The sequence below is a fragment of the Physeter macrocephalus genome, unplaced genomic scaffold, assembly GCF_002837175.3.
Source record: "Physeter macrocephalus isolate SW-GA unplaced genomic scaffold, ASM283717v5 random_905, whole genome shotgun sequence".
In the NCBI taxonomy this organism is placed as follows: Eukaryota; Metazoa; Chordata; class Mammalia; order Artiodactyla; family Physeteridae; genus Physeter; species Physeter macrocephalus.
This window is the reverse complement of record NW_021146190.1, coordinates 1-26,178: the sequence shown is the minus strand read 5'-3', so window position 1 is coordinate 26,178 and position 26,178 is coordinate 1. Positions and strand designations below refer to the sequence as shown.

At 47.6% G+C, this 26,178-nt stretch overlaps 1 protein-coding gene and 1 pseudogene across 8 annotated transcripts; one reads left to right on the top strand and one right to left on the bottom strand.

Annotated features, from left to right (window-relative positions):
* Positions 1-6: 6 nt before the first annotated feature.
* On the bottom strand, positions 7-5,394 carry LOC102996020 (mortality factor 4-like protein 1; annotated as a pseudogene).
* Positions 5,395-8,502: 3,108 nt separating this feature from the next.
* On the top strand, positions 8,503-26,172 carry LOC114485259 (DNA repair-scaffolding protein-like). 8 transcript variants are annotated; one of them, XM_028486397.2, is made up of 6 exons: positions 8,503-9,002; positions 9,965-10,108; positions 10,200-10,259; positions 11,700-11,904; positions 13,222-13,368; positions 25,377-26,172. In XM_028486397.2, the coding sequence occupies exons 1-6, from the start codon at positions 8,919-8,921 to the stop codon at positions 25,472-25,474; spliced, it is 738 nt and encodes a 245-aa protein (XP_028342198.1). In that variant the 5' UTR covers positions 8,503-8,918; the 3' UTR covers positions 25,475-26,172. The 8 variants fall into 8 exon arrangements, 7 of the variants coding, with proteins under 7 accessions (XP_028342198.1, XP_028342195.1, XP_028342196.1 ...); XM_028486394.2 differs by lacking the exons at positions 13,222-13,368; positions 25,377-26,172 and adding an exon at positions 12,006-13,215; XM_028486395.1 differs by lacking the exon at positions 8,503-9,002 and having other exon boundaries at positions 9,013-10,108.
* The last annotated feature ends 6 nt before the right edge of the window (positions 26,173-26,178 follow it).

Here is a 26,178-nt window from a genome sequence, read left to right as displayed (position 1 = left end):
AGACGGAGGGAGGGAGGTAGATGGTAGAGAGTGGATCTTGAGCGGCACTGAGGGTTAGAGATCGCTCCCAGACTTCATGGTCTCAGGACCCCTTAATACTCTTCAAAATTACTGAGACCCCCAAGGAGATTTTTTTAATGTGGTCATATTGATCAATAATTACTATATTAGAAAATAAAATGGAAAAAATTAAATATTTATTAGTTCACCTAAAAATCCTAAAAGTAAACCCATTAAATAATAACATAAGTAGAATTTTTATGAAAAATATTTTCTAAACCAAGACAACCTTAGTGAGAAGAGTAGCCTTATTTTATGTTTTCTGCAGATCTCTTTAATGTCTGGACTAACAGAAAACGATGGGATTGTCATCTCTGCTCTGCAGTCGGTCAGTCCTGTATTGTACGTAGTGCAGCCTCTAGAAAACTCCACTGTACACTCATGAGAGAAGGGAAAATAAGGTCTCAGGACATAGTTCTGGCCTTGCGGGTCCCTTGAAAGGGTCTTACAGACCCAGGGGTCTCCAGACCCCACTTTCAGAATCCCTGGTCTGAAATATTCCATCTCCAGGTAATCTGTCTTATTAGAAAGCCATGAGTACTACATAACAGTAGGTACAGAGAAATTAGCAACTGCATGAAAAAATTTTAGGAACATTTTACACCCAATATAAATGCTTCGTTTAAAAAAAAAAAATTCTGAGATCTCTGAGGATGAATTAACTCAGTGAACAGGTTGTATCCCATCTTGAGGGTGACGTCACCATTGTGGTTTAAATCTTCTGCAGCAAATTCCACTCTACCCACACCCAAAAGAAAGTGATTCAGGCAGTCTTAGATTGCCCGGTGAAGATTTGGGAGTAGTTAGATGAGGCAGTATCAGATGGAAAAATAACTCTAAAGTAACATAGAAAACAGGCCCGGTGAGCAGGCGTGTCGGGGAACAGCCTGGTGAGCTCAGGGAGAGCTCTCCGCCTTGCTTCCTCCCCGTGGGCTGCAGCCGGGGACCTGCTTCCAGGCGACACTGGCCGCCGCCCTCGGTACAGGGAGGCTGCGCCAGTCTATAAAATCAGCGTGAGATACGTACATTCAGCATCCTTTCGGATGGTGGTGAGGCCAGAGCCCCTGCTCCTTCCCCGTCTCTCTGTGATGTTCCTAAAACTCCTCTTGCTGTCGTGCTCAGGCGCACTCTGCTCTCGTGGCCTCTTCTTTGCACCAGGCAGCCCTGCCGTGGCTGCCCCAGGACTAGCCCCGGTCCTCTTCCTCTTGTCAGAGCAACCGAGAGCGTCGGGGGTAAGGGTTAGAGGCTGCCTTTCTCAGCCCGAAGTTCAGCAGTTGATGTGGGGTCTCGGCTCGATTGTTTTCCCTGGAGGGCAAACCTGGGCTCTCGTCCATCCAGGAGAGACACCTGAATGTGGGCTTCACTTCAGACTCTTATGCTGAATTTGTGAGACTCTTTTCGGAGATGGCCTCAAGTCGGTCCCCTCCATTTGTGACTCATTTGTGTATTTTCTACTTAGATTTTTACAGCTTCCAGAATATCCCACAAACAACCAAATGCAGGCAACAGAATGGGTTTTCTCATTCTAAGAAATCAGTAACTTTGCTCCAGGTAAGTATCTCTATTTGTGTACTAACCGTTAATAATCTTTGCAGCCCTTTTTTCTCTCTTAGGGAGCTGGTAATTATTAAAACAACAAATGAGAAAATGTTTTTGAAGTTAACTACAGTGCTCTGTAATTTTTTTTTTTACTGCAAATGAGTTGGAAAATGTTGTCTTCTTTTGTTTTAATCAATACCCACAGGCCTTTGCAGCATGAACAAGGTACTCAGCCAGCCAGACTCGTGTCTCGGCCTGTAGAAGGCACGTATCCCAGACGGTTGGCTGTTTCTAGCTACCTCGTGCTGCTGCACCCTCCCAGAAAGCCTTGCAGGCTTAGAAGTGGGGGAATCAGGGTCCTGCAGAGAGCACAGCGGGGCCAGGAGGTTTCAGGGCTCACCTGCAGTGCAGAGGAAGGCGTCCGCTCTGCACCCCATCGGGCTCCAGGCCCCCCAGAGCGAACACCCATCTCCAGAAGCACGGGGAGCAGGAGCCCGAGGCCGGGGGCGTGGGGGGCAGTATTCCCGCTGGCCTGCCACCTCTGTTGCGGTCCCAGGTCTCAAGCAGTCCGGTTAGATTCAGCGAGTGTGGTGCAGCCAGCCTCCTCCGTCTCTCCTGGGGGTCTCCCCAAGTGAAGATGTGCGAGAAGACACCTCTTCACACTTGCAGCAGCTGGTCGCACTCAGAGGCAGCCTTTGCCTTGGAGAGAGTGGAAGAGCTGAGGCAGCCCTAGAGGAGACCCTGGGGACTGGGCCACAGGGACTGTCTTTGGGGGAGTGTGCCCGGCCCCGCAAGGAGCTGCAGCGTTCGCTCCCTCCAGGGCACTCCAGTCACTCAGCCGCGTTTGCCTTCGCAAAGGTCACTTTTCAAGTTTACCCACCTTTCCCACTAGGAAAGTTCGTCTTTAGGTAATTTTTCTAAAAGTCTAAGATTTAGTGAAGCCAGCTGCAGTAAAAGCCTGTTGGCAGATGGATTATGACCTGTTTCTTGAGGAAATTAAGGTATCCTTTTTCCATTATTTGTTCACAAGGTTATATGGAAGACAAAAGAGTATTTGAAATTTAGATTCCCAGACTTAGCAAATAGATAGTAACAGTCTGACGCTCTCTCAGTAGTATTCTACCACTTCTTGAAGTCACCAGAATGGCCAGTCCAGTTGGTGAAAGCAGGCGTTTAGCTTCAAGCAAATGTGCACAGAATGACAGGGGTGTGTTTGTTTTTTCTCTGCGAGTCCACCTGGATTAGTAGTCTCTGTTGTCCTGGCCCAGCTTTTCTTTGAGTAGTTTCATCATCGGGCTGGGGGGTGGGGAGAAAGAGGGAAGAAATGAGAGAAATTGGTATACACGTGAGGGAACAGGGCAGTGAATTTGACCTTTAAGTGTCAGCCTGTTTCTCTTCACCCAGCTTTGCCAGCGTTCTGTCGCCAGCATCACACCCTGACGCTCTTCACGTGCTGTTTATCGTATTTGCTGTCCTGGATGTCCTCTCAGGGTTTTTTTTTTTTTCTATATCAGCGTGTTTAAAAGTGGAAGTTAAATGTTAGATTCTGGTAGGGTACTTTAAAAGTACTAAATAGACTAACCATCACAATAAGGCAAGGAGAAGCAAAAAGACAGAAAGGAAGAAATAAAACTGTCTCTCCTTCAGATGACATGATGGTGGTCTATGTCGAAAATCCCAAGGAATCTACAAAAGAAAAAAAAAAATTCCTAAAACTAGTAAGTCAGTTCAGCAAAGTAGCAGCATACAAGATTAACATTCACGAGTCAGTCACATTTCTATATATACTAGCAATGAACCCTTGAAAACCAAAATTAAAAATACAGCATTTACAGTTGCCCCAAAAGGAGTATTTAAGTATAAATCTAACAAAACATGTCAGGACTTGTATGCCGCAAGCTACAAAACACTGATTAAAGAAATCAGAGAAGAGCTAAATAAATGGAAAGGTGCGCCACGTTCATGGGGTGGGGGACTCAGCATTGTAAAGGCGCTAGTTCTCCCCGAAAGACAGTGTAGGCTTGACACAGTACCCGCTAAAGTCCCAGCAAACATTTTTGTAGATATATCCAGGCCTATTCTAAACTTTTTTTTTTTCCTTTTTGAAATATAAGGAAAAATTTTACTGAAGATCTGAAAAACAATTTCTAAGATATTGACTTTTCCAGAAAACCGTAGCTACACAATGCATCGTGTTTATCATGTTAAAACGTGATTAGACACAAATATAAAAACCATGGGGGCTTCCCTGGTGGCGCAGTGGTTGAGAATCCGCCTGCCGATGCAGGGGACACGGGTTCGTGCCCCGGTCCGGGAAGATCCCACATGCCGCGGGGCGGCTGGGCCCGTGAGCCGTGGCCGCTGAGCCTGTGCGTCCGGAGCCTGCGCTCCGCAACGGGAGAGGCCACAACAGTGAGAGCCCCGCATACCGGGAAAAAAAAAAAAAAAAAACATGAAACAAGCCACCATTCTTGGACAATCTGAGCAAAGATAAAATGCCTAAGGAACAACATGAATGACTTGCAAAGGATGGGCTCTTCACTGTAAGCACCATAAAAAAGGGGGGAGCACAAATGGATGAGTGTTTTCAGTTGTACACACTGAATTGAACCTTTGGCACTAGGAACCAGAGCATTCTGTCCTACAGCGTTAACACATATTATAAAAGTGCATAGTGTCAAAGGAATAGGACCACCAGCATTCAAACGCAGCTTTGTCAACTAAGCGGTAAAACGCTCTATAGTACGTCTCTCTGTTGTCCATCATTGAATACACTGGTAGCAACTTTGAAATGAAAAAGAGAAAAAGAAAAGAAAAAAAGGAGCTGTAACCCCTTTTATTTTCGGTTTAAAATCAAACAGAAAACAAACATCACTTCTGTTATACACTAACGTCTCCAAAGTACATCATTTGTACAAGAGAAGGACCAAGAAACAAAAATGTGTTTACAGAGATCCAAACACGAGTGCGTATAAGCACCTCACACAGCTTTCCGCTCGGACTGAGGAGGAGCCACTTCATAATCACTGGCACTACACAGAGTTCTTGGCCAGGTATTCTGGGAAGTCATGGAGATAACTCAGTAATAAAGCAAGGCTCTTCTCATCCAGAGGTGGATAGGCCACCATTGCTCCAGTACGTACAAATAATCTCAGTAGAGGTGGCGCTCCGTGCACCTTGGACATGGCGCATCAGGGTGATGTGCGAGGATTTCAGCACGCTGTGGCCTCTCATATCTGCAGAGCAGCTGAGTGCCCGACATGACACTGAAGTATTCCTTGATCCCTGCCACAGCGTCATTAACAGCATACTCCTTATTTCCTGTTTCCTCGAGATTTCTTGTAATTTGCAGAACCCTCTAGAATGCAATCCACATTCTTCTTGGCAGGAAGATAAAAGAGCTGTTTTTGCCGGGTAATTAAGTCCCACTCTTCAACAAGCCATTGTTTTAGTTCTTCAGGAATCTTTGCTTCAACTTCAACTCTGTTCATGATTGTTTCCTCATTTTCAACAGTAGAAGCTACTCGGGCCCTTTTCCTGTGAGGAGACTGAGGTGTCTCACTCGTACTACCACCGTCTCCATTTCCAGGTGTTTTCTGTTTGTTCTGTTTTGTTTTCACTCCAACATTTTTCTGTTGCAAACCAGAAGTCTTCTTTCCAGGGGCAACCCCCTCTCATCTTCCCCTCTGCACAGTGCTCCTGATTGGCTTTGTTTGGAAATGCAGAGGAACTAGAGTAGATAAAACAGTTTTGAGAGAAGGATAAAGTGGGAAGAATCACACCCAATTTCAAAACTTACGATATGGCTACAAGAAACTGCGGCATTGGTGGAGGGATGACTCTGATCCGTGGAGAGAACTTGGGAAGCGGCCCACGGGATTATGGCCAAATAGTTCCCGACCGAGGCGCAAACAAAGCAATTTGGTGGAGGAAGGATAGTCTTCAACTAACTGGACGTATATGGGCAAAAAATTAATCTCAACCTAAATCTCACACCTCACCATAGATCTTAGGTTTAAATATAAAACATAAAACTATAAAGAAAACCTTTGGGACTTACTGAGTAAAGAGTTCTGAGATGTGACAACACAAGCATGATCCGTGAAAGGAAAAATCAGTAAGTTGGACTTTATCAAAATTAAAAATTTTTACTCTGCAAAAGATTGTGTTAAGAGGATGAAAAGACAAGCTACAGACCGTGAGAAAATATCTGCAAACCGTATATCGTAGACTATATAATGAAGTCTCAAAACTCAACAGTAAAAACGCGCGCGTGCGTACACACACACACACACACATACACACACACACACGCACGCACACGCAGTCCGATTAGAAAATGGGCCAAGGACATGAAGAGGCATTTCCAAAGAGGACTTCACATGGCAAATAAACACATGGAAAGGTGTTCGACATCACTGTCCTTAAGAAAAAGCACGTCAAGACCATGGTGAGACACTACCATGCTCCTAAACAACTAAACATGAAAAACTAAAATGAACAGCAGTGAGCGCATCGGATGCCAGTGAGGATGTGAAGAAACCATCTCTCGTATGTTGGAGGTGGGCGTGTAAGGTGGCGTGGCCCCCAGGAGCAGAGTTGGCAGTTCCTTTAAAAACTGAACATACTTATCTGAGCAGCTGCACACTCCTGGGAATGTATCCAGAGAAACGAATATCTGCGTTCACCCAAAACTCGGTACCCAAGCGTGTTTGTAATAGCCACAAACTGGAAACAATCCAGCTGTTCCTCAAAGGTGAATGGTAAGCAAGCTGTGTCACATCCACACCACGGGTAGCACTCAGCAGTAAAAAGGGACAAGCTGCTGATGCTACCGCGGCTTGGATGGATCTCAGATACCTTGTGCCGAATGACAAAAGCCAGCTCAACGTGCCGTGCACCGCACGACTGTTGATGCAAGGTTCTCAGAAGTGGTGTGGGTGTGTATGAGACTGTGTGGGTGCTGGTTATTAGGTCACCGAGTCTCCAACCCCTCATGTGGGCTGGCACTTCGGTGCCTATCCTTCAGGGAGCTGTGTGGAAAGAAGCAGGATGTTCAGGGCAGGAGTGGGTGGACGATCCCCGGAAGAGAGGCGCAACGGGCCCCCAGCGTCCACCCCGTGTCCAGCCAGCTGCCTCTGAACCTCAACTGGCCCCGGTCGCCCAGCCCTGTCCAGTCACCCACACAAACAGCTGCTTTCAGGAGAGGGAGAGAGTGAATTTCCCTCGTGTGTCCCCCTTGGCTTACCGCTTTTCTGCTTGATTTGGACCCAGAATCTTGGTGTTGGCTGTAGGCCACGCCCTGCGGGCCACGTTTCTGTTGTGTTCGGTGTGAGGGGCTAAAAGACCATGGGAAGCTTTGAGTCTTGTTCTCCGTGATGCTGAGACCCTCATTCTCAGTTCTGAGTGTTTCGACTTTGGTAACCGCTGGATCCTAAGCACTTGAAATAGTACTTGCTCTTAAATGTTGAGAGAAATAAGAATATGTAACATTAATTATTAAGGCCACAAGCTTTTTAAAAAGTAAACAACATTATTGTATATAAACATTGTTAAGGGACTTCCCTGGTAGCGCAGTGGTTAAGAATCCGCCTGCCAATGCAGGGGACACGGGTTCGAGCCCTGGTCCGGGACGATCCCACATGCCGCGCGGAGCAACTAAGCCCGTGCGCCACAACTACCGAGCCTGCGCTCTAGAGCCCGCGAGCCACAACTACTGAAGCCCACGCGCCTAGAGCCTGTGCTCTGCAACAAAAGAAGCCACCGCAATGAGAAGCCTGTGCACCGCAACGAAGAGTAGCCCCCGCTTGCCACAACTAGAGAAGGCCACGTGCAGCAACAAAGACCCAACAACGAAGACCCAGTGCAGCCAAAAATAAAAATTAATAAATTAATAAATTAATTAATTAATTAAACATTGTTGAAACTTAAGGCAAAGTCTAAGAAGTCTTTGTGATGTATATATCTTTTGCAACTAAAACAGGATTTTTTAAATTGTGGTAAAATGTACATTACATAAAATTTTCCACCTTAACAGTTTCTAAGTGGCACTAAGTACCTTCACACTGTTGTGCAACCATCACCACCATCCACCTCCAGAACTTTCTCATCTTCCCAAAGTGAAGCTGTGTTCCCAGGAAACACTAGCTCCCCAGCCCCTGTCAACCACTGTCTGTCTCTGTGAATTTGTCTGGTGTAGGGACCTCATATAAGTGGACTCATACACTATTTGTCTTTTTGTGTCTGGCTATATTCTTTATTTTAGATAACTTATTGATAACTTTTTTATTCTATGAGTGACACATATCTGTTTTGCAAAATATAGGAAATACATAAACCAAAGGAAGAAAATAAACACACACGTCCTTTAAGTTCTACTCAGATAACCACTAACAACATTTTTTTTATCTTTTAGAGAGAGAGAGACATTATAATTTGTTGTCTGCTTTTCACTTAGCAGGATATCATGAATACCTTTCCGTGTCCTTAAATATTTTCTGTGTAACCATTTCAGCGGCTGCCTCATAATTTTGTATAGTATTTTTATTGAAGTATAGTTGATTTACAGGGTTTCAGGTGTACAGCAAAATGAGTCAGTTATACATGTACATATATGTATATATTCTTTTTCAGATTCTTTTCCATTATAGTTACTACAATATACTGAATATAGTTTCCTGTGCTATACCGTAGGTCCTTGTTGTTTATTTTATATACAGTAGTGTGTGTCTGTCAGTCCCAAACTCCTAATTTATGCCTCTCCCTTTCCTTTCTGGTAACTGTAAGCTTGTTGTCTATGTCTGTGAGTCTATATCGGTTTTGTAAATAAGTTCATTTGTATCATTTTTTTTACATTCCACATATAAGTTATATGATATGTGTCTTTCTGTTTGTGACTTACTTCACTTAGTATGTTGATTTCTAGGTCCATCCACGTTACTGCAAATGGCATTATTTCATTCTTTTTTATGGCTGAGTAGTATTCCATTGTATATGTGCACCACAGCTTCTTTATCCACTCCTCCATCGATGGATATTTAAGTTGCTTCCATGTCTTGGCTATTGTAAATTGTGCTGCTGTGAACACTGGGATGCATGTATCTTTTCGAATTAGAGTTTTCTCCAGGTGTATCAGATGCATCGTAATTTAATGAACAGTCTCCTTCCTGTTCTTGTGCAGTCAGGTTCCAAGGTCTGTCCGTCTGTGTGCCCCTGACTTCATCGTCCTGAATGGTGGCTCCTTGGCGTTTGGCCTGGTGTCTGTGGAGCAGGTCTGCCTCTGAGCAGCTCACTGACCAGGCATCTCTTCTTTTTCCAGGATGATGGAGCTTTTCAGTTTGATTGACACCATGTGGCCTCCAGCGGCGCCTCTGAAAGCACCAGGCCACGGGCCAGCCTTCAAGGTAAGCCCAGCATTGCAGCGTCCCCCAACCCCACACCCCCCATCGCACCTGCTCTGTGGCCACCAGGCGCTGAGCCAGTGCCAGCCCACAGTGCACACCTCCAAGAAGCCCAGGTCCAGAGGGTGGGAGCCGGTACAGAGATCCAGACCCACTTGCCTCGCTCACAGGCTGGGGCCTGGCTGCCCGCCACACGGTGCCGCATGCATGCCTCCTGAGGTTACTTTACGTGACGCCTCTCGACCCCCATCGTCACGGGCCACCGCGTACTGAGGGTCTCAGCCTCGCGCCTAACAAGAAGCGGGTGGTTTCCCCGCCACCTTCCCGTCAGTAGTAGAACCAACACTTAGTCACTGGTTAGAGCAAAAACTCAGTAAACAGAATCCATGGGTATCGGTTCAGCCACCAGCTCAGCCAGGGATTTCCCTTTCCTTCCTCGTCACGTTGTTTATGGTAGTCAGTTGCTCACAGGTAGCAAAATCGACTGATGAAAATGTGTCCCTCCCCGCTGCCCTGAGCCCTGTCCAGCAGGCTGGCAGCGGCTGCTTTGGGCTTCAGCTCCCCAAGCTGAGAACTGGGGCTACCTTTCTTGTGTGGTAGCTGACTTCTTCCTAGCACAGGCCGAGTTAGTGGCTCTGTCCTGTGCGAGACCGGCAGCCTAGTGGTCAGGAATGCCATTTCTAGATTACTTCCAGGGAAGAAGTTTCTAAATGGTGTCTTCAGTGTACTCTGAAGAATAAACTTCTAAAATGAAATCTTGAATTGGTAATACACTCAAAAGCGCAGACGTTCTTATGCTTGTTTCCAGAGAGAAACAACATAACCCGTCTCTTACAGGGCCTTCCAGAGAAACAGCCGCACCTGCGAGTAAAGAGGTCTTTATTAAAGAGACGATTTATATTAATAGTGTATTTGAGTCTTTTAACAATACATTCATGCTCTACTTTTGCCTTCATTTTAAACAGGAAACAACTCATCTGCCGCCTCCTAGCTTCTGTTACATCCTCACTGCTCATCCAAATCTGGGACAAATTGATGCAATTGAAGAAGACTCTATTTCGAAGCTTTACCAGCCTCCGATTCCCCGCTTCTTAAGAGAAATTCTCCAGGTGGCGTCTTTGTTTGTACCCTGGTCTCAGTTACTTTGCTGTGTCCATGAGCTTGGGGAGACATTCCTCTCTGTTTTCAATACCTTTCCAGACCGATGGCCCCTGTACCCGTTGCAGTTTCTATGCCAGAGTGATTTACCAAAGACCACAGGTAATCCATCTCTCTTTCTCAAAACGTGTTGCATAGCTTATTAAAGGATCATCTCTCTCAGAAACTGCTGCAGTACCAAAAGAGAAAAACACTGTTGAACTTGAGCTGTGTGCACCCTGTGCTGACGCGGGTGGTCCGTCCATTGCTTGTGCAGGTGGGGCTGCAGCCCCTGGTGAAGCGCTGGGTGTGCAGCCACCAGGGGGAACCCTCCCGGCTCTCAGGCCGGGCGTGTCGGCCCCTCTCTGACACAGGCAGGCTGTAGAAATTCTGGAAGGGGCAGCTGAAGCCTCCTTTCCGGGGTGAAAGTAGGAATCTCAGGATGGAGCTCAGCCATTTCTAAGGTCTCTTTCTCCCACAGTCGAGAGGAGCCTGTGGTCGCTGGGAGGCCGCAGGCAGCTCTCTGGGGCAGCACCCAAGTCAGAGGGCCGAGGCCAGGGGAGGGGTGCTCTCGGCCCACGAGTGCGCGCCCTCAGTCCTGCAGGAGCCTCCACAGGACCTTAGCTCCGAGCTGGACGGCCGCGTGTCACAGCCACTCCCTGTTCGCTTGTAGGCACCTGAGGGAGAATCGGCACCTGTCCCGGAACTCGAGGGCTCTCTTCTTCCTCACTGTAACTTTCTCTGACTTCCTGTATGTAATCACCCTCCCGACCACGTGAGCGCTCTCCCCCACCCAAGTCACAGCTCCTGACCGTGCGTCACCTCCTCCGCCCGGTCGTGTCAGCCGCATGTGGGATCCTCAGCCTGACTACACCATCCACGCCAGCAGCACCAGCTGAACCTCATGCCAGCCAGGTTCTCACAGGCCAGCCCTGCTGGCCCCCTGACAGGGGCCTTCCCAGCCAAATCCTTGTCCCCATTTGCATCTACTGGATCCTAACGGCAGAGTGCCGCTATGTCGTAACCACCTCCCAGAGGCCCCATCTCCCATTACCATCACATCACATTGGAGTGTAGGGCTCCAACATAAGAATTGGGGCGGGGAGAGGCAGAGGAGGGGGACATAAACATTCAGTTCGTAACAATTCCTAACCCTTGGGAAGCTTACATCTAGCAGGAGAGAAGAGTGTGTGCGCTGACGATAAGACAGTGTGATGATCGGCACCCTACGTATGTGAACGCACGGCATTGGGAGGAAGGGCATGGCTTCTTCCTGGTGGGTCAGAGGGCAAGCAGAGTGGAGCCAGGGACGGGCAGGTCTCCCGCGCAAAGGAGCCCTTAAACCAGCTGCAAGGTGGGAGCTCACGGGGCTCAGCCGTGTCCTGGGGGCTGCTGACCAAGGCATGCAAAGGCTATTGCATGTTTTGAAATACTTATTGAAATGATATCAGAAATTGTTAGTGTTAATAATAATCATCTAAGATTATTGCTTTGAAAAAATAATTTTGGCTCTAAGAAAAGCTACTAATAAGTTAACAGCCTGACTGTGTCTTTGAATTATAGGTAAACAGTTTGCTTCTGGAGCCAAGGGAGATGTGGCTGGTGGTGACCGATGTTACTCTGCAAACACAGGACGAGGGCTCGGGTCTCCCCAGAACCGTGCCTGTGCGTGTGGCCCCCTCATGCGTGCTGGGCCAGGAAGTCCGGGACACGCTCTCCGAGGCCACCTCCCAGAGCTTCTTCTTCAGGGATGCTCTCCGAGACCAGGGTATGCTTTCCTCTTACTGACAGCTCTGGTGTGGTGACTGAGAGATGCCAGAAAATGGCTTTGTGGATTCTTGATGCCCCTGTCTTGCTCTGGAAATGCAGGCCCCATCCCGAAGTCCACTGCGGACAAGACCCCCGTGATGGCCACACGGACAGAACCAGAACCCCCTGCATGCGGTGCCGGCACGGCAGCAGGAGATGCCGGTGGTCACTCAAGGGTGGTCTGTTGGGGGATCACACTTGACAGGTGCAGAAGTCACCTGAAGCCACTGCCTGGCGCGTCACTGTTTAAAACAAATAAAAAGCTAGAACATTTAAACGCATGCTTTTGCCCCTCAGTATCCACCCCTCTGTGGACACCAAGGCCTGCAGGCGCTCAGGTTCCTTCTGTAAAATGGTGGTATCTGCATATGAGCTGCGCACATCCTCCCACATTTTTTTTTTAATAAATGTATTTACTTATTTTTGTCCGCGTTGGGTCTTCGTTGCTGTGCGCGGGCTTTCTCTAGTTGCGGCGAGCGGGGGCTACTCTTTGTTGCCGTGCGTGGGCTTCTCATTGCAGTGGCTTCTCTTGTTGCAGAGCACGGGCTTTAGTAGTTGTGGCACGTGGGCTCAGTAGTTGCGGCACACGGGCTTCAGAGTGCAGGCTCAGTAGTTGTGACCCACGGGCTTGGTTGCTCTGCGGCGTGTGGGATCTTCCCGGCCCAGGGCTCGAACCCGTGTCCCCTGCATTGGCAGGCGGATTCTTAACCACTGCGCCGCCGGGGAAGCCCTCCTCCCACACTTTGAATCTTCTCCAGATCACTTCCGATGCCTAACACGATGTCGGTGCTGTGTAAATACTTGCCAGTGTGCAGCAAGTTCACATTTTGCTTTCTGGAACTTTTTTTCCAAATATTTTCCATCCACCGTTGTTTGCGTCCGTGCTAGTGTGAATCTGCAGATGCAGAACTTGCAGATACAGAGACCTAACTGTATGCTTAGATTAGTCAGTGCTTTTTTCCAGAAATCGAAGTAAGATCCTGCCTAGCCTGTATATTTTTCAGTGTATATAACTTGCATGTCACAGAATTTGCCTTTATGAATGGAATCTGAACCTAGTGTTTGTGTGCTCTTACAGCTTAGCGCACAAGGCTTTGGGCTTCCTTTCTGCACGGTGCTGTGTCTCCGGACACACAGGGGCCGCACAGTGGTGCCCTTGGCTCCCCCAGTCCCCCCAGCTCCCAGGAGGCTGGCAAAGGACACATCTCTACTGGCAGGAGAACTCGCTTGTTTCAAACCTCAGAGCTGCAATAATCTGAAGTGTCTCTGTTGGCAGGTCAGGTTGTTTGTGTTGGACGAACTGTCCTCCTGCTTCCAAAGCCCCAGCTGGGTGTGGCCTCTGGTGCCTGGGAGCTGACGAGCCCTGTGAGGCTGGATGAGCTGGATTCTGTCACTCGGGTCAACTCCATTTGCAGCGTCCAAGGTGGGTAGTCGGTTTTGATGGAAGAGGTATGTGTATTTCCTTAAGTATCACACTTACCTTATATTCATTTGTTCATCTAGTATTTGTTGAGTGCCTGACGTTGGATGCGTGACAAAGACGCAACCAGATACAGGACGGCAGCCCGCGGTGCCCCGAGTACCTGTCGCCGGGACCTCACTTGTAGGAGGCACGGACAGGAGCCCTGAACCGAGATGGCGGGAGGGGGGCTGGTCAGGTGCAGGGTGGGGGCAGGAGGAGAGCAGGGCCTACAAAGGCTGCTGACAGGGCAGGTGGATAAGCGCCAGAGTCTGGGAAGAGGCTGCAGGGGCATCTGGAGGGGCCGGAGGGGCTGCGGCCTCGGGTAGCACCCAGGGTGGGGGGCGAAACAGGGCGAGGAAGTAGATCTGCGGGTGGATTAGTCAGGAGGAAAACTGACAGGTAGGGTAACAAATTCAGTACAGGGGAGCGAGACGTGGATGGAGGGCAGGAATGTCTGTGAAAGTAATTTGCTGAATTAATTTCCAAAAAGTACAGAAATTCCAAAAGTTAACATTGAGGGCCTGTCTCTTCCACCCTTGGACCACTAGATTCCCGAACCCCACTGTGCTTTTTACGAGCAGCAAAAGCTGTGATGCCGCTGATGCTTGAATCCACAGCCCCTGTGTGCTTGTGAGACTGAGCACGTGTTCATTGTGTCGAGGCCGTTTGGACTTTCCCTTCTTTGCGTTTCCTTTTACCGTTAGTGCCAAAACATAGCTGCTACAGCCTGGTGGTCCTGAAGAAGGCAGGCTCTGTCACCTGTGTCCGGGTGGCCACTTTCTCATCTCTGAAACAGGGATAACAGGAATGACCCCAAAACCTTGCTGGAGGGGTAAATGAGCTGGTGGCGAAGGCGGACATTCAGTGCTCCCTGCGGCGGGCGGCAGGCTGGGGGCTGGAGGCAGTGACGGCAGGGGTGGGGCGCCAGGGCCCTCAGGATTGCTCTGGCAGAGTTGGTCAAGGCCTTCCAGACAGGTGAGGGCACGTGGAGAACGCCGGGCAGCCGTGAGAGCTTCGTGTGCTGGCGGAGCGGGGCTGCCGTGGGCAGGCTGGCCCTGTGCTGTTCTGCTGTCCCCAGCCGTGTTAATGAGCTGGGATGGTCAGATTTTTGTCTTAAATGAAGCGACTCTTTCAGCAGCACGGGTGGATCGGCTGTGGTGCGAAGCCGGGGCTGGCTGTCGGCGGGAAGATGATTGCGCTGCTGTGTGGAGGAGCACGGGGGAGGGTGGCCGCGAGTCTGGGGGCCGAGAGGGCCAAACTCGAGCAGTCTCAGGCAGCCTGTCCACAGCCTGTGGTTTCCAGCCGCCCACCGAGAGGCTCCCATCCCCTCACCTCTCAGCCGGGTCGCTCCCAGGCGCAGAGCAGGGAAGGATGAGGAAGCAGCCCCCAAGTGACAGTCCCCGCCCCTCCCACTTTGGCCTTAGGAGACCGCAGGCATCGCCACCACCGGAAGCACCATTTTATGAGAAAATGCACCTGAAGAGCTGGCTTCCTGAGGAGGGTTTGGAACCTGACCCGCTCTTACCTGCAGCCAGGGAGTAAGAAGCACAGAGGTGCAAGCAGAGGAGAATGTGTAGAGACACTTGTAGGGACAGAGTGAAGACCCTAATATTTTAAAAAAATAATAATTTATAGTGAGATTTACAGAACACAGAATTAACCATTTTAAAGTGAGAAACGCAGTGGCAGTCCACTGAGGTGGTTGTGCAACCACCTCGTGTTTTACATTTTGGCTTTTGTCATCGGAGTGGCTTTGAAAACAAAGTGGCAGTCTAGTTTTCAATCACAATGTCATTGAGATGAAACTCACCCTTTTACAGTGTACGGCTCACTGTTTCTAGCGTGTTCACACAGTTGTGCGACCACGCCCACTAACCAGCCCCCCCGAGAGGAACCCGTGTCTGCCGGCAGTCACGCCCTGTCCCCGCCCAGCCCCGGGCTCCTGCTTCTCTACCTTCAGGCTCACGTACACTCAGGCGCGTGCATCATGCGCTGTGTGCTCCTTGGTTTCTGGCTGCTTTCACCCGGCAGAACGTTTTCGAGGCGTTTCTCGGGCTGCATTCCTTTCTGGGCTGAATATTCCATTGTATGGGTAGACCCCGTTTTGTTTATCCATTCATCGGTTGACGCACATTTTTTTGATACTGTGATTCATGCTGCTCTGAATATTCATGTAAGTCCTTGGGGTGGACATCTATTTTCCATTCTTTGGATGTATTCCTGTTGTTCCAGGTGGTGTTCATGTGGGCCGTGATCATAACTAGAGGGCGGCAGAACTAGGGAGAAGCTGTGCTCCCTCCATAGAAAGTGCCCCTTCAGGGGGCAGAGCTGAGACGGAGACTGGGCACCCCCGGCGCAGACAAGATGACCGAAGGGCGGTGCCCGCAAGTGTGGCCCACGGTGAGAGATGCAGTGGCTACTGGGGCCTCTCTGGAGAAGGGCGCCGTTGAACGGAGGGTCTCTGGCCAGCACCGCCCGTGGAGCGACACCTGGGCAGTGGAGGGAGAGCTGGGCCAGCAAAGCCCTCCTTGTGCCCCCAGAGTAGAGCTCTGTGACCCGTCACATCCCCTGTGCCCCACGTCCTCACCAGCATTTGCTGTTCTCAGGGCTTTACACTGTCAGCCATTCTAACAGGTGTGTGATGGTGCCTCACTGCTATTTTAGTTTGCGCTTCCCTGACCACATGTGATCTGGAGCGTCTTTCACGTGCTTATTTGCCAGCTGTATATCCTCTGCGGTGAGGTGTCTGTGAAGGGCTTTGGCCCATTTTTTATTCAGGTTGTTCATTTTCTTACTGTTGGGTTTTAAGGGTTTTTCCATATATTTTGGATAACAGTCCTTTGTCAGATAGGTCTTTTGCAAATATTTTTTCCTGTCCTTGGCTTGTCTCTTCATTTTCTTAACAGTGTCTGCAGACCAGTTTTAATTTTAATGAAGTCCAACATCAACTTTTTATTTTCATGAATTGTGCTTTTGGTGTATCTAAAAACTCGTTGTCTGATCCAGGGTCACCCAGATTTTCTCCTGTTTTCTTCTAGGAGTTTTATAATTCTGCATTTTACACTTACGTCTATGATCCATTTTCAGTTAAGTTTTGTGAAAGGTGTAAGGTCTGTCTGGATTCATTTTTTCCCATGTGTTTGTCAGTTGTTCTGTCACTGTTGAAAAAACTGTCCTTTCTCTACTGAAATGTCAGAGATCGGTCGACTGTATTTATGTGGGTCTATTTCTAGGCTCTCTGTTCTGTTGCACTGATTTATTTGTTCTTTCACTGATACAGCACTGTCCTGATTATGGTTGCTCTGTTGTGTGTCAGTCCTCCAGCGTTGTTCTTCATTATTGTCTTGGCTATTCTAGGTCTTTTTGTCTTCCATATAAACTTTAAAATCGGTTTGTTGGTATCCACAGGATAACTTGCTGGGATTTTGATTGGGATTGTATTGAATCTGTAGAGCAACTTAGAAAAAATCTACATCTTAACGCCGTTGAATCTTCCTGTACGTAAACATGGAATATCTCACCATTGATTTCTTTCAGCAGAGTTTTGTACTTTTCCTCATATAGATCTTGTACATATTTTGCTACACTTATACCTAAGTATTTCATTTATTTTAGCTAATGTAAATGGTGTTGTGTGTTTTTAATTTCAAATTCCCTTGTTTATTGTTAGTATATAGGAAAGCAATTGACTTTTGTATTTTAACCTTGTATACTACAACCTAGCTACAAACATGTTTGTAGTTCTAGATTTTTTGTTGTTGATTCTTTGGGATAGTCTACAGAGAAAACCGTCATCTGTGGACAGGACAGTGTTTTTCTTCATTCCCGACCTGTATACATTTTATTTCCTTTTCTGGCCTCTCGCATAAACTGGGACTCCCAGCACCAGGTTGCATAGAAGCAGTGAGAGGGGACTTCCTTGCCCTGTTGCTGATCTTAAGGAGAAAGCATCAACTTTCTTTCTCACCCTTAGGTAATGATGTTAGCTGTAGGGGTTTTGTTTGTTTGTTTGTTGTTTTTTCTGCTGAAGATAATCTCTTTATTCCACACACTGAAGGAAAAGAACCCTGCTCTTCTCCTACCGCTCTCTTCCTTCCCCTCCAGTTGTTGTGTGTGTTGCTAAGGTCGATACTGTTCTGTAGCTATAAAGCCTTGCACTTTGTCTACAGGTTGCTCCTCAAAGATGAAAATCAATAAATGGTATTTTGGGACTTCCCTGGGGGTCTGGTGGTTAAGACTTCGCCTTCCAGTGCAAGGGGTGTGGGTTCAATCCCTGGTTGGGGAGCTAAGATCCCACATGCCTCACGGCCAAAACAACAGAACATAAATCAGAAGCAATACTGTAACAAATTAAATAAAGACTTTAAAAAGGGTCCACGTGAAAAAAATCTTTAAAAATGGTATTTTTATTATTATGATTATATAAATACTTGTAGCTGAATGGGAAACTAGTCTACACACTCTAGTTCCTTTCTTCTATGGTTTTTTTCATGGAGTTTTATGTTGACTTTTATTTTCCGAGCACTGCCTGCCCTACACCCTAACTTTCTCCCAAATCCTCAAAAACGGTGACAGATCTTTGGAGTCATCCTTTTCCTTTGTGATCTCCCTCCTGGAGCCTTCTGTCCCTCTGAACCAATCTTGACTAGTTGCTCTGTTGTCAACTATTGTCCTGGGCCTCCTTTCTATTAATCATTTAGGTTCAATTCATTCTTTTCTAAATCACATAACTTAGTTATTAGTTTATCCTGTCTGTAGGTTTTCTGTAAATGTTCTTTACCAAGTTGTGGAAACCCCCTCTATTCCTAGGCTACTGAGAGTTTTTATCACGAATGGGTGTTGGGTTTTGTCCAACACTTTTTCTGCATCTATTGATATGATCATATGATTTTTCTTTAGTCTGTTGGTATGATAAATTACAGTAATTGATTTTTTAAATACTGAACCAGCCTTGTAAACCTGTAATAAATCCCATTTGGTCATGGTATAATCCTTTTTTTTTTATATAGTTGGATTAGATTGGTAATATCTTGTTAAGGACTCTTGTAACTATGTTCATGAGAGATATTGGTCTGTAGTTTTCCTTTCATGTAACGTCTTTATCTGGATTTGGTACTAGGTGAATGCTGTCCTCAGAGGCTGAGTTAGGAAATACTCCTTCTGCTACTGTCTTCACGGAAGAAATATAGAGTATTGGTATAATTCCTTTCTTAAATGTTTGATAGAATTTATCAGTGAACCCATCTGGGCCTGGTGCTTTCTGTTTTGGAAGGTTACAAATTATTGATTCAATTGCTTTAATATAGGCTTACCTTGTTTTATTGAGCTTGGTAGATGCTGCATTTTTCACAAATTGAAGTTTTGTGGCAACCCTGTGTCAAGCAAGTCTATCAGTGCTATTTTTCAACAGCATTGGCTCACTTTGTGTCTTGGTGTCACGTTTTGGTAATTTGTGCAGTATTTCAGATTTTTTCATTACGATTATGTTTGCTGTGGTGATCTGTGGTCAGTGATGTTTGATGCTGCTATTACAAAAACATTATGACTTGCTGAAGGCTCAGATGATGGTTAGCATAGTTTAGCAATTAAGTATTCTTTAATTAAGCGGGTTTTTTTAGACATAATGTATTTATTGCACACTTAATAGACTACAGTATAGTGCAGACATCACTTTTGTATGCACTGGGAACCCCCCAGATTCATTTGACTCGCTTTATTGTGGTGAGTGGTCTGGATCCGAGCCCACAGTATCTCTGAGGTGTGCCTTTAGGTCTCGGCCTATTCAGATCACTAGTTTCTTCTTGTGGGAGGTTTTGCAGATTGTGTCTTTCAAGGAGTTGGTCCATTTCACCCAAGTTATTGAATTTGGGTGCATAGAGTTATTTCTGACATTCCTTTATTATCCTTTTAATTATTCCTTTATTGTCCTTTTATTACTGATCTACAGGATCAGTAATGACGACCCCTCTTTCATTTCTGATATAAATAATTTGTTTCTTCTCTCTTTTATCCTTGGTTATCCTAGCTAGAAGTTTATTAATTTTTATTGACCTTTTCAAAGAACCAACTTTTGGGTTTGATTTTTTTTCTATTGATTTCCTGTTTTCAATGTCATTGATTTCTGCTCTAATTTTTGTTATTGCTTATGTTCTCCTTACTTTGTGTTTTAGTTTGCTTTTCTTTTTCTTGTTTCTTAAGATGAAAGCTTAGATTATTGATGTTAGATGTTTTCTAATATTTACATTTGGTTCTGTAAACTTCTCTAAGCCCTGCTTTTTTGCTGCATCCCACAAGTTTTGATGTGTTTTTGTTTTCATTTAGTTCAAGGTATTTTAAAATTTCTCTTGAGAGTTCTTCTTTGACCCACATGTTATTTAGAAGTGCATTGTTTAATCTCCAAATATTTGGGGGTTTTCCAGTTATCTCTCTGTTATTGATTTCTGTTTAATTCCATTGTGGTTTAGGAGCATATTTAGTATGATTTTTATACCTTTAAATGTGTTAAGGTGTGTTTTGTGGCCCAGAATGTGGTCTGTCTGGATGAATGTCCCATGAGCGCTTCAGAGGAAAGTGTGTCCTTCTCTTGTCAGATGGAGGCATCTGTAAACATCAGTCCCAGAACCAGGGATGGTGCTACTCAGTTCAACTATGCCTTTATGATTTTCTGCCTGTGGATCTGTCGGTCACTGGTAAGGGGACTTGAAGTCTCCAAACACAATGTATAAAATACAGCCTTGGGTCTGTTTCTCTCCTTGCAGTTCTGTCAGTTGGCTTCACGTGGTTTTAGCAGCCAGTTGTTAGGCAGACACACGTTAAGGACAGATACGTCTCCTAGGAGAACAGACCCCTTTCCCGTGAGGTAATGCCCCTCTCGATCCCTGATGACTTCCCTTGCTCCAAAGTCGGCTGTCTGAAATTAATGTAGCTCTCCAGTTTTCTCTTATTAGCATGAGCGTAATATACCTTTTTCTGTCCCTTTGCTTTTTCATCTCTGTGTGTCTTTGTGTTTGAAGCAGATTTCTTGTAGACACCATAGAGATGGCTCACACTTTTTGTCCGTTCTTAAGAGTCTCTTTCTTATATATAGACCATTCACATTTAAAGTGAATATTTATATCATTGGGTTAAGATCTGTCATACGCGTATGTGTTTTCTGTTCCTTGCTCTTATTTATTTTTTTGTTTTCCACTTTCTTCCTGCCTTTTCTAATTTTTTTTTCCCCCTTGGCTGCACCAGGCGGGATCTTAGTTCCCCGACCAGGGATCAAACCCAGGCCCTCGGCAGTGGAAGCGCCAGGTCCTAACCACTGGACGCCAGGGAAGTCCCTGCCTCGTCTCATCTTAATTGAGCATTCTATATGATTCCATCTTCTCCTCTCTCTCAGTGTGTCAATTATATTTCTAGAAAAAATTTTTAGTAGTTGCCCTAGAGTTTGCAGTGTACACTTAGAACCAGTCAAATCCACTTTCAGATAACACTGCCTGCTTCAGGGTGTAGCCACATTATCAGTCTCTCCCTCAGTCCCTTATAACAGCTGTCATTCACTTCACTTACTCACAAGGCATGACGCTGAACCCATCATTGTTATAGATCAGTTTAGAACAACAAAGGTTAAAGATTTTACTTTACCCTCATTTATTCCTTTTCCAGTGCCCTTCCTTTACTTTATGTAGGTCCAGTTTCTGACCTGTGTCATTTCATTACCTTCATTGCCATTTTAACGTTGAGCACTCTGTGGGTCTCTCTGAAGCTGTCCTGCAGGCGTGCAGGTGGGTCAGATGGATGTGTACAGACTGTTATCACAGTGCAGCCAGATCCTCCGAGAAGGCCCAGCTAACTAGGGATTAAGAGAAGAGGAAGCCCAGCTGCAAAAACCAGGGATTGGCCCAGCCTCCCACACAGGATCCCCCAGCCAAGGCAGAGGCCAGGCAGGAACCAGCTCCCAGATGGACACAGGGACGGGACCCCCTGCCCTCCAGCCAGCGTGGGCTGGCCCAGACTGGATCCCGTCCAGTCCAGGATAGCCCCTCAGCCGTGCTCTGCTCTGCCCAGCCTGCCCCAGGAGGGGCTCTCAGCTGGCCTCAGGGTCTCCCTCGGCCGCCTGCACCTGGCAGGGCAGCGAGCGTGTTCCCTGAGCAGAGCTGGGATGGACGCAGAGAGTGGCCTGTGCGCCAGTCACTCACTGAGAACCAGGAAGGCGTCTCCAGGAGGTGACGGCGCCCACAGCCTCCCTGCCCGGAAGCCGGCTCCCAGAGCTGCAGGGACTTCCTTCCAGTCTGTTTTTGGGAACAGTTTTGCAGTTGGTTTTATCTTCCTTGCCCCACTTGACACTTTGGATCTGCCGCTTGCTTGTGGGCGGTGATCTTCCCTGCACTGTGCAGGGGGCGCGGTCACGCAGGGGGCAGAGTCCTGTCCTCAAACCAGGTGTCGACCTCGACCTAGAAGAAGGTCCTGAGCCCCAACTTCTTTTCAGCCAGAAAGAAGGGCGGGGACAGTGTGGCAGAGAGCTGGCCGCCCACGAAGGATGGGCCAGAGTGCTTCCGATAGGACCCTCAGGAAGGACCTTTTACAAATTCGTTTTAATAAACATGTGATACACCTTCCCAAGCCTAATTACAAGAGGTTTCTGTAAATGAGACAAAGAATGTAAAGGCTTTTAACAGCAGATTGCAGCAATTTGCCAGAATTCTCAAACCCTAACAACAGTTGTTGTTTTCCTTCTGATGCTTCTGTAAGTGAATGTCCTAGATACTAAAGGTTAATAGTACAATTCCCAGCTGTCCCCTGGGTTGCCAGAAGGGATTGCCCAGTGGTGTGGAGACCCCAGATGAAATGTATTTCCTCAGCTCGTGCCTTGTTCCCTAATTGGAAGGAAATTGCTTAATCCCGTGTAAGTGTAAATGCTGTTAACACCCAAAGATATTCTAGGGTAAAGGGAACTGTGGTTTGTAGCAGTCTTCTTTTTCTTAATTTATTTAGCAGACCTGCCAAGGACTGTGTCAGCCTCTGTGCTGACACCCCCGGGGTGGGAGCCCTCCCCACAACCTGGACTCTTGACATTCATGAAGACACGCCTTCGGCTGTATTATGAGCTCTTATTGGCTTAACTTTTCATTGCTTTGACTCAATCTTGATTAGATTTGCAAGAACAATGAAATTAGCTGGGCAGCCTTTTTTAAATCAAGCTGTATTATTTTCATTTTTAAAGAGCCATTCAAGGATGCATTGCATGAATGCATTTTGATAAACTGCGCCGACTTCGTTCTCATCATTCTCTTTTATCCTCTACAAATAAATTTTCTCCTGATGTTTGTTCTAGTGGAGAATGAAATTCTTTGCTCCAAGAGTGTGAAGGATGACTCTTCTATCTTTCTGGAAACTGAGGTCACATCTTACTTTTTTTCAAATGTCTAATTTCACCACTTTTCAACAAGGATGGTCTGTGATTTGCAGTGAATCTTGATGGTATGTACAATGCTTCCCATTCCAAGAAAATCAGACCAACTCAATCCCCTGTTTAAAATTCCTTTCTGGCTTCTCATCCCTTCCAAGACCAAGTCTAGAATCCCCAGCGAGACCCTGGATGGTCCTGGCCTGCCAGCCTGCGGACTTCACAGCGGTCTCACCTGCCTCTTCTTTCTGCCTGTTTGGCCTCCAGCCCCACCTCAGGGTAAAGAGTGGGCCTGGGCCTCTCCCTCCCTGCAGCCCCTCCTCAGGTCCATTCTTTCGCGAAGTCTCCCCTGACACTCAGGCCAGCCTAGAGGCCTCTCTTTCGCACCTCTGAGGGGTCTTTTCCATTTCTCAATTTAGCATTTATTTCATGGTTTTCTTTAATAAACTGGTTTTTTTTGAGCAGTTTTAGGTTCACAGCAGCACTGAGCATAGAAGGTACAGAGCTTTTCCGCGCCCCCCACCCCCCGACACACAGCCTCGCCTGCTGCCAGCACCTCCCCCGGTAGTCGATGGCCCTGATCGGCGACATGCCATCATCATCCAGAGTCCGTAGTTTCCAGCAGGGCTCGCTCTTGGTGTTGTCATTTTATGGATTTAGACACACTTCGGACATGTAACCATCGTTACAGCGTCATACAGAATCGCTTCCCTGGCCTAAGATCCTCTGTGCTCCACCTCTTCAGCCGTCTCTCCCGCTTAATACCTGGAAACCACTGGTCCTTTCACCATCTGTATAGTTTTGCTTTTTCCAGAATGTCCTATAGTTGGAATCATACAGTGTGTAGCCGTTTAAGCTTGGCTTCTTTCGCTTAGTAATACGCATTTAAGGTCCCTTCATGTCTTTTCACGGCTTGAGAACTCATCTTTTAAAAATCATTGAATAACATTCCACTTTCTAGATGAACCAGAGCTTATGTATCCATTCACCTACTGAAGGACATCTTGGTTGCTTCCATGTTTTGGTAATCATGAATAAAGCTGCTGTAGATATCCACATGCGGGTGTTTATGTGGACATACATTTTCAGCTCCTTTGTGTAAATACCAAGGAGCATGATTGTTTGATTGTATGGTTAAGACTGTGTTTAATTTTGTAAGAATTTGCCCAGCTGTCCTCCGAAGTGGCTGCACCATGTTGCATCCCCGCCAGCAGTGATGAGAGTTCCTGTTGCTCCGCGTCCTCCCCAGCACCCGGTGCTGTCAGGGGGTGGGCTTTGGCCATTCTCATAGGTGTGTCGTGGTGTCTCACTGCTGTGTTCATTTGCGTTTCCCTCAAGACATGATGCTGAACATCTCTTCACGTGCTTTTCTGCCGTCTCTGTATCTTCTCCGGTGAGGTGTCTGTTAAAGTCTTTGGCCCAATTTTTAATCAGGTTATTCTGATTCTTATTGTTGAGGTTTTTTGTTGTTGTTGGGTTTTTGGGGGGTGGGGCGGGGCTGCGCTGCGTGGCATATGGGATCTTAGTTTCCCAACCAGGGCTCGAACCCGTGCCCCCTGTATTGGAAAGCGGTTTCTTAACCACTGGACCACCAGGGAAGTCCCTTTATTGTTGAGTTTTAAAAGTTCTTAATATATTTTGGATAGCAGTCCTTTATCAGAGTGTCTTTTGCAGATATTTTCTCCCATATTTCATGATCTTTTTACTTGTTATTTGTTTATCTGCTTTTCCAGCCTGACTGTGGCATCCGTGAAAGTGTAGATGGTGACATCTACCCTTATGTTCAAAGTGCTATGTGTATATCCCACACTGAAGAGCATTGTATATGTATTTGTTTGTTGAATAAATAAATCACAAATGTTGGAGTAAAAAAGAAATGAGGGCGCCAGAGAAATCACATAAAAAGAGATAGTGGCAAACCAATAAGAATATGTCTCTTTCCATATCAAAGAAGTGGAACCTAAGCTGTGGAATTCCATCCTACTGTCCAGGAGGCAAATACCCCATGTGAGCGTCAGTGCAGTGGGCGGGTGTGGACGGCAGGAGTCGGAGGTTCTGTGGGAAGTGCCTCTGAAATGGGTTCCGCCACCTCTGTGCTCACGCGCTTGGACGCAGTAACTCCACTCCGTGAGCGCATCCTAAGAGAAGGGTCCAGCACAGAAGGAGCCAGGTAGACAAGTGCCCACCGCCTCAGGCTAGGGCAGTTTGGAGACCTGGTGTCCAGTCTGGAGAGTGGCCGAGGGAACCGTGACCTAAGGGGACAGCCGCGCAGCAGCCTAAGGGCAGGACGAGACGGTGCAGGGATGGGTGCTTGTCACGGCCTCAGAACATGCACGCTGGAAAAAGGCAAAAACGAAAATACTCGGTTAGGTAGTAATAGGGCTAAGCTTTAAAACTTGCTCTTTGTCGTAATTTTGTGCAATAAATGGAAATTATAAAAAGCTTAGGAACATTTATATAAACTCACAAGTGAGAAGCAAACCTGGGGCACCTCATGGTACCGTGTGTGACCTGAGGGGCAAAGAGAAGTTGGGGGACAGAGCCGCCTCTGAGCCCGGGTCTGCTTCCCTGGGCCTAGGCGCTGTGGTCGCCGTGGACGAGAGCACCGCCTGCTCGTGGCCTGCGTGTGACCTGTGTGGTGGTGAGAGGCTGGGACGGAGGCCGGAAGACAGGTAGGGGCAGCGGCGGCAGCAGCCCGGGACCCCACAGCCTTGTGCCTCGGGCCAGGGGCCAGGCCCCGGGGACACGGAGCGGCCAAGCTGCAGGAGGAGGCCGGGCGCCACGTTTTCTCTCCCCACGACTGGGGTTCTGCTGTTCCCCGAGGCTCTTCCTGTCTTAAAAGAGAGGAGAGCCAGGTTTCCTCAGTTTCTTTGTTATCAGGCGGGAGAAAAAGAACTCGGGGCTAACATGAACGTGAGACACACTTGGTGACGGCACAGCCGACCTTTGCAAGCAGACATCCCTGCCCAGCCTTACCGCCCCCCACCCCGGGGCCCGTCCTCGGAGCCAGTCCTCCCCCCGCCCCCTCCCGACTGTCAGAGGCACGTGCACAGGGCGTGTCATCACGTTCCTGCTCCTTGACGCCTCACGGGTGGTGGCTTGGACAGGGTTTCCTTGGAAGCAAGAAGGAGCAGAGACACTGATGGTGGGAGCAGGTTTGCTGGTCCAGCCCTTCCCCTTGTTGGCTGCGTGCTCAGCCGGTGGGGCGGGGGGGGCGCGCTCTGGGCGCTGCGACCGCGGAGCCCAGGCTGCTTGGGGCCTGTTCCAGGAGCCAGGTTTCTGCGCCCCCCTCGAACACGGCAGACGGACACTCGCTCGCGTGCAGGGAATATCTGTCTGTCTGCCCGCCACCAGGCTCCCACGCTCTGTGCCTTCTTGTT